General features: G+C 38.4%; 1 protein-coding gene and 1 pseudogene across 1 annotated transcript in view; one reads left to right on the forward strand and one right to left on the reverse strand.

Moving 5' to 3' along the window:
* Positions 1-2072: 2072 nt before the first annotated feature.
* FBXO4 (F-box protein 4) overlaps positions 2073-14652 on the reverse strand; it is a 44257-nt gene continuing 31677 nt past the window's right edge. Inside the window, exon 6 of the mRNA XM_072824754.1 lies at positions 2073-2223. Coding sequence (XP_072680855.1) covers positions 2117-2223 — 107 coding nt within the window. The 3' untranslated portion in view covers positions 2073-2116. The remainder of the gene's footprint in view (positions 2224-14652) is intronic.
* Positions 3019-3153, forward strand: LOC140631615 (thymosin beta-4, Y-chromosomal-like; annotated as a pseudogene).

The raw sequence follows: 14652 nt of genomic DNA on the forward strand, positions 1-14652 counted from the left end.
TTGGCATTTATAGGACACTCCATCCAACAGCTGAGTAAGCATTTCTTTCAAGTGCATGTGGAATATTCAACAAGATAGACCACACTGGGGGCCTTAAAACAAATTTTACCAAATTTAAAAGAATAGAAATCATACAAAATATGTTTTTTGACCATAACAGAATTAAACTAGAAATAAGAGGTATATCTGAAAATATCTGATATTTGGACATTAAAGCAGCAGTGAATATATCACATATCATCATTTCAACTGAGTTTGATTAGTTTTTTAAGTATGTGATTTAAAAATATGATGACCCCCCCCCATAGAACAATGAATTACTGTTGGTATATGCAGTCTTGTGTCTTATAGGACTAAATACATCACTTCTCAAAATGATGCCTGGCAGAGTGACTTCAATTTGAAACTGACCTTCAAGAACTAGTCTAACACCATCTCCACATACCTATGTTCATATGACGACCTCCTAGTAATCCTTTTGGACAAATTCAAACATCCCTGAGAAGCCTTCCTTGACAACTGTCATGCCCACTCCTCCTCATCCCCAGAAATTAGACTTTGCTTCTTTCATGTTCCCATAGCACTCTGCACATACCTCTTGTAACACATGTGGTGTCCTCTGTCTGGTTAACTTCAGTTGTCCTTCACACTTCTGTCCAGGTTCAATGCTGATATTCCATGACTCATCTCCCCTACTTACCTTTACTGGTTTGGACACCCCTCTTATATTAGCCCCAACACAATGATTAGTGTAAGGTTTCTCAATAGTAGCACTATTGAAATTTCTGACCTAATACCTCTTTATTGTGAAGGGCTGTCCTGTGCATTGTAGGATGTTTAGCAATATCCTTGACCTCTATCTGGTAAATACTAGTGGCACACAGACCTCAGTCGAAACAATCAAAAAATGTCCAGCTCTCACTCTCTCCAATAAAATAAATAAATCTTAAAAAAAAAAATACCTCCAGGCATGGCCAAATGTCCTTTAAGGGGGCAAAATATTCCCCTTTTGAGAACCACTGAATCACTGCTACTAATCATATTGATTGTGATTAGTCTGTTTTTCTGTTTATTAACCTATTTTGGACCATTGATAACTCACAGAAAAAAGTGCATTTTCTTTCTGAAGCCCAGTAGCTAACACAGAGACTAAGTAAATGCTTATAAATATTTGCTGAAGAAAATGAATGAAATTATGTTGGTTTGATCTTTACCACCTTTCTTCTTCCTTTTCCTTCTGGGATTAGAACATCTTTGAGGACAAAGAGCCTTACTCAGTCACTTTTATAATCCCTGATTCATGCATCAAAATAGTCTGATCCTTGTATTTATTTATTTATTTTTTGATTCTTGTATTTATTATTAAATCATTCAACAAAAGAATTTCTCATGTAAATAAATATGTAAAGAACTGACAGATTATAACTCAGACTTTCAAGAGATAGTAGAAGGGATTCATGTTTAAAAAATATATATATGTATATATATATATAATGATTATAATATATATATAATGAAGTAAATGGTACCATAAAAGACTACTATTATAGATAATCATCTGCATAAACTCTTCATAATTTATTTTAATCAATTTATTTCTGCTTTAATAAACTAAATATAACAGGAATGAAAATGATGGAACCAAAACTATAAATGTTCGAAGAACAGAGTAAGACATGTTTTACCTATTTGAAGATCCATATTAAAATGCACATAATCAAGGAGGAAGAAGAGGACACTAGATGATTTATGTCCTTATGGAGTGGTCTTTTTAATAATAATCAAGGCAATCACTACTTTCAAGAAGATTATCTAGCATATAAGATGCTAGTCATGTATACAATTATTATTAGGCAGAAATTTGTCTTTTATATCTTAATTTTTACCAGGAAATACACTTCATTTAAAATCCATCAGTTAAAAAACTAATCTTTAGATTGAATAACTTTTTATTATCTACTTTGTATCTTTTAAAAATTATTATTATAAAAGCAGCATATGTACATTGTAGAAAATTAGAAAAACATAATTAAATCAATCTTTCACCACCAGAGACCACCACTACTAATTACCTTAATTAAGAATTGGCTCACATGGTTATGGAGACTGAGAAGTCCTAAATCTGCCACCAAGAACCAGGAATCTGCTGAAGACCCAGGAAAGCCAATGGTATAGTTCTAGTCCAAGTCCAAGTCTGCAGGCAAGCAAATACCAATGTTCCAGCTAGAAGATAGGCAGAGAAAGAAAATGCTCCTTTACTTGGCCTTTTGCCCTATTGAGACCAGCAGTTAATTAGATGAGGCTGACCCATATTGTAGAGGGCAGTCTGTTTAATTCACCATGATCAAATGTTAATCTCATCACAGATACATAGAGAGTAATATTTCACCAAATACCTGGGTACTTACCTCTAGTCAAGTTGACACATAAAATTAACCATCATACATGCCCTTTGTGGATTCTGACTGCTCCCTTCAAAACTTTAAGACTTAACAATTCTACTTAGAATACGATTCAAGACTTCCTCTACAACACTCATCCCCAATACACACAGAGTTTTCTTGAACATATAGTACTGCATTTGGATATTAATACAAATTTTTCATATAAAACATTAGCCGACAAGTGTATTACAAAGATACCTATATTCTAAAGTTTAAATATCAAAATCCAAGAGGTGTTTCACCAGGGAAATATTAAAGTATACCAGTAGCTACTCTAAAAATATGTAAACATACGCACCAGCATAGGTGTGTAAGAATATTTGCAGCAGCTTTACAGTAACCAAAAACTACAAACAACCTGAATGTCCACTTACGGTTGCATAAATGAGTTGTGAAGTATTCACACAACTAAGAAAATGATATAGCCAAATGCTGTAGTATGGGTGACATCACAAATACAATATTGAACAAAAGAAAGAAGGATAAAAACCATTCCAACAGGACACTTGGAAGTGGCCATGGTGTAGATCAGAGTCTGCTTTCTGGAGTGCCTCATTCTGCTTCCTCTGCAACCATGTCTGACAAACCCCATATGACTGAGATTGAGAAATTTGATAAGTTTAAATTAAAGAAGGCAAAAAAGTAAGAGAAAAATCCACTGTCTTTAAAAGAAACGACTGAACAGGAGAAGCAAGCAGGCAAATCGTAACAAAGTGTGGGCCACCAATATGTACTATACATTCTACAAGCACTGCCTTCTTATTTATTTTACTTCTATTAGTTGTTTAACTTTGTAAGATGCAAACAAATTGGATCAAGTTTAAATGACTGCTGCCCTTTTTCCTCATCAAAGAATCAGAACTACTGACAATGAATGCTGAGCCTGCCTCCCCCAGTTGCTTGTCTGGCTGGCAGGGAAGGAAAAGAACTTGCATGTTGGTGAATAAAGCCGGGGGATGGGGGAGTGGAGGACAGTGAGAAATCTAGAATAAAAACCAAGTTGGTCTAAGGTATCCTGCAGACTGTAAAATGCAGTTTAATCAGAGTGCCATTTTTTTGTTCAAATGACTTTAATTATGGGAATGCATAATTTTTAATAAGCAAACTAAAAGTTTAAAATATGAAAAAAATCCAGCAGTATCATTCCATTCATATTAAGTTCAAAAAAGGTGAAACCAGACCATTGTTTAAGGATTTATATATATAGGTTGTAAAAGCATAAAGAGAAAGGAAGGTATGATTATCACAAAGCCAGAATAGTGAGTATCTTCAGGGTGAAGGGCTAAGATTATAATTAGGGAGGAGACCAAAAGCTGAGTGTGCTTAGAAGCTGCCAAAGTTCTATTTTTTGACTTGGGTTACACTAGTGTTTGTTTCATTTTGTTATTGTAAATTAAACAGAAAAAATATATTCTTATAAACTCTTTTATAATAAAAAAGGAAAAGAAATAAATGGAAAAAGTTAGGTTAGGCATTAATGTAGAAGATATGATTACAGGATGTTGGTGCAGGGTACCAACCTCTTCTTGCTGTATCTGAGCATCTGTCAACACATATATAATTGAATTACAGGAGAGAAAAAGAAGGACAACTAAAATAAGTCAGGAGAAAAAGCATTTGCAAAGGAGCTTATAGTTACAAAATGCTCAAAAATAATACATTTGTTGGACTAGAAATTCATAGATGAAAAATCTTCCATATGAATTAAAAGCTTAAAAAACAATTTAGAAGAAGATAAAAACTGAATGCCTTAATGGGGACATAATAGGCATTCATAAAATAATAAAATGTAAAAATGCTGTGGACATGGTTGTATGCAATAAATCCTGCAATTTTCACAACATAAGGATGCCAATGAACTTCAAAAGAAGTCATTTTCAGCAGTTAGGAGAAATTGTATCTTACACAGACAGCAGTAAATTTGCAGTAAGTCACTGTTATTACATGTCCTTAAATTTTGGTATGTGACAGGGGAAAAAATTTCAAATAAACACTGAGTCAGAATATTCAGCCTCAACAAAAACTGTTCCATAATTTCATAACTTTAAAATTCAATAAATAAAATTCAATAAATATTTTTCAACACTTTAACCAAGTTCTGGCACTTGAGGCAAAAATTCAGAAGCATTTCCCTAGCGATTTCTGATTTCCCATAGAGTGCTGCCCTCTGCCGGAAGCTGTAGCCACATCTGATCCCATAAATGAGTTCTTCCCGATGGTACTTTCATTTTTGCAAAAATTTCCACTTTTGTCTTCAGAATGAAATGCATCTATCTTCTCGTTAAAACACTTCATTTAAAATTAGTTGTAAACAAACTAAAGATGTGTTTTCAAGTAAACTAAAAAAAACATTAACCAACTTTCGTATTTAGAAAGAAACCATAAAATGGTAAGCTATATATTATCAATTGGATTGCATTATTCAAAGTACAGGAACTAAAGTTTTAATTATTTTAAAGTAACTTTAAAAACAAGTTCAGGGCTAGATACATGAGAAATAAAAATTAATTTTAAAATTACATGTTCCTCAATACTTAGTTTAAATTACTATTCTATAATTAAGCGGCCATCACTACAAACAGTGTTCTTAATGTTATCACTCCAAACCAGTTTTGAACTGCTTGTATAACATTGCCTTCAAAGTTGTTTAAAAGACATAAGAAAGTCAGTCTAATTATTTTATAATTACAATGTTTTTACTAAAAACATTACTAAATTTCATTGTTAGCATTATTTGCAAACTTAAATATGAATGCCATTTTTATTTTAGAGCAGATATGATTTTTAGAACTAAAGAAAATAATCATGTATATATAAATGCCAGATGTCAGCTTCTGCTTAGAATGTAGAAAGTTACAAGACAATGCCATTCCTACCCTAACAATAACAAGCCAGATAACCAATAAAATCACAGTTTATTAAAAATTCATCAGAGTCAAAAATGGAGGATAATATCTAATGAATTAAAATCCAGAAAGTTACAAACCTCTCTCTAGAGTGAAGAGATCCAACAGTTTCTTTCATCCTTGGTGAAGCAGTGGAAGAGAAAGCTGTCAAGAGAAATAGGTAAGAAGAAAACAGCTGGACTTCTTTAAAAAAATTTGTAGACCAAGTGTAGGCTGTCATGAAAGTTGAGAATCCTTAGGACATAGAGTATGCCCACCTACCAACATTTTCTCATGGGACTTCATAGGGGGTCATGAGAAATACTGGGACTAGGGTAAGAATGCTAAGAGAAACTTTCACACACTAGGGTTTTACAATGATGCAGCAGGCAGCTAACTTCAGTGGAAGAGGGACGGGAATGCTGAGAGACATCTGCTCCTCCAAGGTACGGTGTACAAGACCTCATGAGCTCTGAGGGCAGGAAAGGAGAACTGAGGCAAGTTCTGTAAGATCTTGGGGCCCAATACTGAGTAAGAGGCAGTGATAATCTCCAAGTGGGAGAAGGGCAGGAAAGCTGAAAGAGACTCTCCTCTGAGGTATAAGCATAGGGGGTTTACTGCAATGTGGAAGCAGCAGAAGAGAAACTACGTGACCTCCTTAGGGACTTGAGGTCTTCAGTGAGTACTAAGCAATGACTGATTTGGGCTATGGTAGAGGCAAGAATGCTGAGAGACATCCCTCTGAGATGCAGATAACCAGGATCTGTGGAAGGCTGAAGGCAAAGCAGAAAAATTGAAACAAATCCTCCAGATACTCAGGACTCAAGTCTGGTTAAAAGAAAATTCTGACCACTTGCACAAATTATTTGAAGCCTATGGCAAAATAAACACAACTAAAGAAACAGCCAAGCCTAAATCCAACTCAAATATAGATGAGATTGACTCATCTTCTTATTTTTATCTCTTTTTAGGGGCCTGATCAAAGGAATGTGCCCTTTTCTGGGTGTAAATATTATTTGCCTCGGCTTCTATTGCACTATTATCAATATCAAACCATCGATCACAGGAAAAAAAAGTGACTTGTTCTCAAAAGAGACAAGAGTCAATTAAAACCTGATCCGGGGGGGGCGGGGCAAGCTGGCAGAGGAGTGGGTTCCCCAGGTCACCTGTCCCCACCAACTTACCTACGTAACTTTCAAATCATCCTGAAAACCTACAAATTCAACCTGAGATTTAAAGAGAGAACACCTGGAATGCTACAGAGAGAAGAGTTTGTGCTTCTCACGAGGTGGGAAGGCGGAAAATAAATAAATAAATAAATAAATAAATAAGAATCAAGTAGGGGAGAGACCCCCACGAGGAGCCAGGCTAAGGGGGGTTGTGAGAGCTTCCAGGAGAGGAGAAGCAGGAACTTTTAAAAATCCGCAATGGATTCTTTCCGGACAGAAAGGCACTCGCAGGGAACTCGGGCAGGATCCCAGGAGGGGCAGTGGGGCCCCCAGGTTCCCGGGGTCCTAACAAACGAAGCGCGCCCCGGGGAGAGCGCCGCACACCGCAAGGGCCCAGCGCTCCTGGCGGGGCCTCCGGAGCAGCTCAGGCGGCATCTCCACGCAGAAGGGCCTGCGCACCTGGGGAGCGCGATTCCAGCAGCGCAGGTCCCGGAGATTAGGGTGCCGGGGGACACAGCCCAGGATCCTGTGCTCCCCCGGGACAGGCGGAGACGGGAATGGCCCAGGACAGCGAGGACGCTCCCGCCACCGGGTGCCCCCGAGCTGTGCAGATCAGCGCTTTCCGCCCCTGGAGCATCCAGGCCGTGCAGACTGGGAACTGCGGTAGTTACTGCGGGAGCTGACGCCGGGGCTGGAGAGCTGCCCGTCGCCACTGTTGTTCCTCCTGGTGTCACCCTAAGCCTTGGAGGGTCACGGTTGCCAGGGAACAGGGGCCTCCCAGGATAAACAGCTCCACTGAGCCGTGCACCGGCAGGGGGCGGGGAAGCTCCCCCAGGTGCACACACCTGAGAATCCGCACAGCAGGCCCCTCCCCCAGAAGACCAGCTGGAAGGACAGGGGAAGGGCAAGTACTTGACCAAGTAGTGCTGGAAAGCTCCAGGGGAAGTCGAGGAATTACAGTATATAGAACCAGAGGATACCCCGCCTTGTTTTTTTTCTTCTTCTTCTTCCTTTTTCTAGTACAACTCGCTTTTAGCCTCTCTGCACTGAACAAAATGACTAGAAAGAAGAACTCACCACAAAAGAAAGCATCAGAAACAGTACTCTCTCCCAGAGTTACAGAATTTAGATTACAAGTCTATGTCAGAAAGCCAATATAGAAGCACAATTATAAAGCTACTGGTAGCTCTGGAAAAAAGCATAAAGGACTCAAGAGACTTCATGACTGAAGAATTTTGATCTAATCAGGCTGAAGTTAAAAATCAATTAGATGAGATGCAATCCAAACTGGAGGTCCTAATGATGAGAGTTAATGAGGTAGGACAAGAGTGAGTGACGTAGAAGACAAGTTGATGGCAAAGAAGGAAACTGAGGAAAAAAGAGAAAAACAATTAACAGACCATGAGGAAAGGTTAAGGGAAATAAATGACAGCCTCAGAAGGGAAAATCTACATTTAATTGGGGTTCCAGAGGGCGCCAAGAGGGACAGAGGCCCAGAAAGCATATGAGCAAATCATAGCTGAGAACTTCCCTAATTTGAGGAGGGAAACAGGCATTCAGATCCAGGAAATAAAGAGACCCCCCAAAAAAAAATCAATAAAAACCGTTCAACACCTTAACATTTAATAGTGAAACTTGCAAATTCGAAAGATAAAGAGAAAATCCTTAAAGCAGCAAGAGGCAAGAGATCCCTAACTTATATGGAGAGAAATATTAGATTAACAGCAGACCTCTCTACAGAGACCTGGCAGGCCAGAAAGGGCTGGCAGGATATATTCAGGGTCCTAAATGAAAAGAACATGCAGCCAAGAATACTTTATCCAGCTAGGCTCTCATTCAGAATACAAGGAGAGATAAACAGCTTCCAAGATAGGCAGAAACTGAAAGAATATGTGACCACCCAACCAGCTCTACAAGAAATATTAAGGGGGGGGGGGATCCCTGGGTGTCTCAGTGGTTTAGTGCCTGCCTTCGCCCCAGGTGTGATCCTGGACACCCGGGATCGAGTCCCAAGTCGGGGTCCCTGCATGGAGCCTGCTTCTCTCTCTGCCTGTGTCTCTGCCTCTCTCTCTCTCCTCTCTCTCTCTCTCTGTGTGTGTCTCTCATGAATAAATAAATAAAATCTTTAAAAAAAAGAAATATTAAGAAAGAGGATGCCCAAAGAAATAATCCACAAAAACAGGTACTGAATAGATATGATGACCGTAAATTCATATCTTTCAATAGTAACTCTGAATGTGAATGGCCTTAATGATCCCATCAAAAGACACAGGGTTTCAGACTGGATAAAAAAGCAGGACCCATCTATTTGCTGTCTACAAGAGACTCATTTTAGACCTAAGGACACCTACAGCCCAAAAATGAAAGGTTGGAGAACCATTTACCATTCAAATGGTCCTCAAAATAAAGCAGAGGTAGCTATCCTCATATCAGATAAATTAAAGTTTATCCCAAAGACTGTAGTAGGAGATGAAGAGGGACACTATACCATACTTAAAGGATCTATCCAACAAGAGGATCTAACAATCACGAATATTTATGCCCCTAGTGTGGGAGCTGCCAAGTATATCAATCAATTAAAAACCAAAGTAAAGGGATCCCTGGGTGGCGCAGCAGTTTGGCGCCTGCCTTTGGCCCAGGGCGCGATCCTGGAGACCCGGGATCGAATCCCACATCGGGCTCCCTGCATGGAGCCTGGTTCTCCCTCTGCCTGTGTCTCTGCCTCTCTCTCTCTCTGTGTGTGACTATCATAAATAAATAAAATCTTAAAAAAAAAAACAAAGTAAAGACATACTTAGATAATAATACACTAATACTGTGAGATTTCAACACAGCGCTTTCTGTAAATGACAGATATTCTAAGCATAACACCTCCAAAGAAACAAGAGCTTTAAATGATACACTGGACCAAATGGATTTCACAGATATTTACAGAACTTTATATCCAAACGCAACTGAATACACATTCTTCTCAAGTGCACATGGAACTTTCTCCAGAATACACCACATACTGGGTCACAAATCAGGTCTCAACTGACACCAAAAGATTAGGATTGCCCCCTGCATATTTTCAGACCATAATGCTTTGAAACTTGAACTCAATCACAAGAAGAAATTTGGAAGAAACTCAAACACGTGGAGGTTAAAGAGCATCCTGCTAAAAGATGAAAGAGTCAACCAGGAAATTAGAGAAGAATTAAAAAGATTCAAGGAAACTAAACACAATTTTTCTAATTAAAAAAAATTTAAAAAGATCATGGAAACTAATAAGAATGAAGATACAACCATTCAAAATCTTTGGGATACAGCAAAAGCAGTCGTAAAGGGGAAACCATGCAATACAAGCATCCCTCAAGAATATAAAAAATAGTGAAAGGGAATAAAGGGGAAAGGAGAAAAAATGAGTGGGAAATATCAGAAAGGGAGACAGAACATGAGAGACTCCTAACTCTGGGAAACGAACTAGGGGTGGTAGAAAGGGAGGTGGGCGGGGGGGGGGGTGACTGTGTGACAGGCACTGAGGGGGGCACTTGATGGGATGAGCACTGGGTGTTATTCTATATGTTGGCAAATTGAATACCAATAAAAATGACTTTATTTTTTAAAAAAGCATCCCTCAAAACATTGAAAAAAAATTCAAATACACAAGCTAACCTTGCACCTAAGGAACTGGAGAAAGAACAGCAAATAAATCCTACACCAGGCAGAAGAGAGTTAATAAAGATTCGAGCAGAACTCAATAAAATAGAGACCAGAATAACTGTAGAACAGATCAACAAAACCAGGAGTTGGTTCTTTGAAAGAGTTAATAAGATAGATAAACCATTAGCTAGCCTTCTTAAAAACAAAAGAGAAAACACTCAAATTAATAAAATCATGAATGAAAAAGGAGGGATCACAACAAATACCAAGGAAATTCAATTCATATGATTTTAAAAACATAATATGAGCAGCTATATGCCAATATATTAGGCAATCTAGAAGAAATGGGCGCATTTCTGGAAAACCACGAACTACCAAAACTGCAACAGGAAGAAATAGAAAACCCAAACAGGCCAATAACCAGGGAGGAAATTGAAGCAGTCATCATAAACCTCCCAAGACACAAAAGTCCAGGGCCAGGTGGCTTCTCAGGTAAATTCTATCAAAAGTTTAAAGAAGAAACATACTTATTCTACTAAAGCTGTTCCGAAAGATAGAAAGGGATGGAATACTTCCAAACTCGTTTTATGAAGCCAGCATCATCTTAATTCCAAAACCAAACAAAGGAGAATAATAGACCAATATCCCTGATGAACACAGACGTGAAAATTCTCAACAAGATGCTAGCCAATAGGATTCAACAGCACATTAAGAAGATTATTCCCATGACCAAGTGGGATTTATCCCCAGGATGCAAGGCTGATTCAATACTCGTAAAGCAAACAATGTGATAGATCATACCAACAAGAGAAAAAACAAGAACCATATGATCCTCTCAATAGATGTAGAGAAAGCATTTGACAAAATACAGCATCCATTCCTGAACAAAACTCTTCAGAATGTAGAGATAGAGGGAACATTCCTCAGCATCTTAAAAGCCATTACGAAAAGCCCACAGCAAAGATCATGGTGAAACACTGGCAGCCTTTCCACTAAGATCAGGAACACAATAAGGATGTCCACTCTCACCATGGCTATTCAACATAGTACTAAAAGTTCCAGCCTCAGCAATCAGGCAACAAAAAGAAATAAAAAGCATTCCAATTGGCAAAGAAGAAGTCATACTCTCCCTCTTCGCAGATGACATGATACTGTACATAGAAAACCCCAAAGACTCCACCCCAAGATTGCTAGAACTCATACAACAACTCGGCGGTGTGGCAGGATACAAAATCAATGGCCAGAAATCAGTGGCATTTCTATACACTAACCATTGTTAGGACTGTGTGGAGGGTCCTCAAAAAGTTAAAAATAGAACTGCCCTACGACCCAGCAATTGCAGTGCTGGGGATTTACCCCAAAGAACAGATGCAGTGAAACGGCAGGACACCTGCACCCCAATGTTTATAGCAGCAATGTCCACAACTGAACTGAAGAAAGAGAAATTAAGGAGTCAATCCCATTTACAATTGCACCAAAAGCATAAGATACCTATGAATAAACCTAACTGAAGAGGTAAAGGACCTATACCCTGAAAACTACAGAACACTTCTGAAAGAAATGGAGGAAGATGGAAAAATATTCCATGCTCATGGATTGGAAGAATGAATATTGTGAAAATGGCAATGCTACCCAGGGCAATTTACACATTCAATGCAATCCCTATCAAAATACCATGGACTTTCTTCAGAGAGTTGGAACAAATCATCTTAAGATTTGTGTGGAATCAGAAAAGACTCCGACTAGCCAGGAGAATATTGAAAAAGAAAACCATATCTGGGGGCATCACAATGCCAGATTTCAGGTTGTACTACAATGCTGTGATCATCAAGACAGTGTGGTACTGGCACAAAAACAGACACATAGATCAATGGAACAGAACAGAGGACCCAGAAATGGGCCCTCAACTCTATGGTCAACTAATATTCGACAAAGAAGGGAAGACTATCCACTGGAAAAAGGACAGTCTCTTCAATAAATGGTGCTGGGAAAATTGGACAGCCACATGCAGAAAAATCAAACTAGACCACTCTCTTACACCATACACAAAGATAAACTCAAAATGGATGAAAGATCTAAATGTGAGACAGGAATCCATCAAAATCCTAGAGGATTTTTCCACAGGCAACACCCTTTTGAACTTGGTCACAGCAACTTCTTGCAAGATACATCCATGAAGGCAAGGGAAACAAAAGCAAAAATGAACTATTGGGACTTCATCAAGATAAAAAGCTTCTGCACAGCAAAAGAAACAGTCAACAAAACTAAAAGACAACCTACAGAATGGGAGAAGATATTTGCAAATGACCTATCAAATAAAGGGCTAGTATCCAAGATCTATAAAGAACTTATTACACTCAACAGCAAAGAAACAAACAATCCAACCATGAAATGGGCAGGAGACATGTACAGAAATTTCACCAAAGACATAGACATGGCCAACACGCACTTAAGAAAATGCTCCACATCACTGGCCATCAGGGTAATACAAATCAAAACCACAATGAGATAACACCTCACACCAGTGAGAATGGTGAAAATTAACAAGACAGGAAACAACAAATGTTTGAGAGGATGTGGAGAAGGGGGAACCCTCTTGCACTGTTGGTGGGAATGTGAACTGGTGCAGCCACTCTGGAAAACTGTGTGGAGGGTCCTCAAAAAGTTAAAAATAGAACTGCCCTACGACCCAGCAATTGCAGTGCTGGGGATTTACCCCAAAGAACAGATGCAGTGAAACGGCAGGACACCTGCACCCCAATGTTTATAGCAGCAATGTCCACAATAGCCAAACTGTGGAAGGAGCCTTGGTGTCCATCGAAAGATGAATGGATAAAGAAGATGTGGTCTATATATACGATGGAATATTACTCAGCCATTAGAAATGAATACCTACCATTTGCTCCAACGTGGATGGAAGTGTAAGTTATTATGCTGAGTGAAGCAAGTCAATTGGAGAAGGACAAACATTATATGGTCTCATTTATTTGGGGAATATAAAAAATCGGAAAGGGAATAAACAGGGGAGGAGAGAAAATGAGTAAAAATATCAGTGAGGGTGACAGACCTTGAGAGGCTTTTAACTCTGGGAAATGAACAAGGGGTTGTGGAAGGGAGGTAGGCGGGGGGAATGGGGTGACTGGGTGATGGGCACTGAGGGGGGCACTTGACGGGATAAGCGCTGGTGTTATGGTATATGTTGGCAAATCGAACTCCAATAAAAAAAATATACAAAAAACAAAAAAAAATACCTGATCCAAAGATGGTCCAAGTGCTAGAATGATCAAAGAGGGACTTTAAAATAACAATAATAAATATATTCATGAATTTCTTTGAAAAAGGTAGACAGCATGTATGAACAAATGGAGAATTATAGTATAATGGTAAAAACTACCAAAAAGAGCCAGATAGTAACCTAAAAGTGAAAAATAAAATATAGGATGAAGAATTATTTTAATGGACTCATTAGCATACTGAACACATCATATGAATCAGTGAATTTGGTTGAAAATTGAAATTGAAATTACCCAAATTAAAACACAAAGAGAAAACATTTTTAAAAGAGGGGTGATAAGAACATCCAATAATTGTGAAACAGTATCAAATAGGTTCACATTTGTATATCTGGAGTCCCACAACAGAAACAACAACAAAATTAGAGAAGAAATATCAGCAGAGGTAAGGAGTGACAATTTTCCAAAACTGATGGAAGATGTCAACCTGAGGACCTGAGAAATTCAGAGAAACCCAAGAAAAGTAAATACAAAAAAAAAAAAAAAAAAAAAACATGTAGGCATATCATAATCATACTGCTATCATCTAAAAGATAAAGATAAAATCCTGAAATCAGAGGAAGAAACACTGCATACAATGAACAATGATGAGAGTAATGGCTGACCTCTTATCAGAAAAAAAAAAGAGCAATGTAATGGCATCTTAAAGTTCTTAGAAAAAAAAGAAGAAAGAAAAACTGTTAATCTATAATTCTATATCCAATAAAAATGTCCTTTAAAAATGAAGTCAAAATAAACACACTTGGGAGCAGGCAAAAACTGCAAGGATTCATGCACAGACTTGCATTGTAAGAAATATTAAACGCTAGTGCTCTACGGGGCTTTTTCAGTAATTTTTCTCTCTGTGTTTCAATTGTATATTTTCAAATGCTGTGTCTTCAAGTTCAGTAATCACTTCTGCAATGTCTAATCTATCACAAATTCCATTTTAAGATTGTATTTCTTCATTTGTGAGAGGCAGAGAGAGAGAGCACGCACAAGCGGTGTCCGGGGGTAGGAAACAGAGAGAAGCAGTCTGGCTCCCGACCGAGCAGGAATCCAGACTGGGACTAGATCCCAGGGCCCTGGGGGTCACAACCTGAGTTGAAGGCAGACATTTAAGCGATGGAGCACCCAGGCGCCCACCCCTCAAATCCCACTTACTACATTTTCATTTCACACACCGTAGTTTTAATCCCTGGAAGTTCAATTTACGTCTTTTTAACATTTTCTGTCTTTA

Source organism: Canis lupus, chromosome 4 (assembly GCF_048164855.1).
Source record: "Canis lupus baileyi chromosome 4, mCanLup2.hap1, whole genome shotgun sequence".
In the NCBI taxonomy this organism is placed as follows: Eukaryota; Metazoa; Chordata; class Mammalia; order Carnivora; family Canidae; genus Canis; species Canis lupus.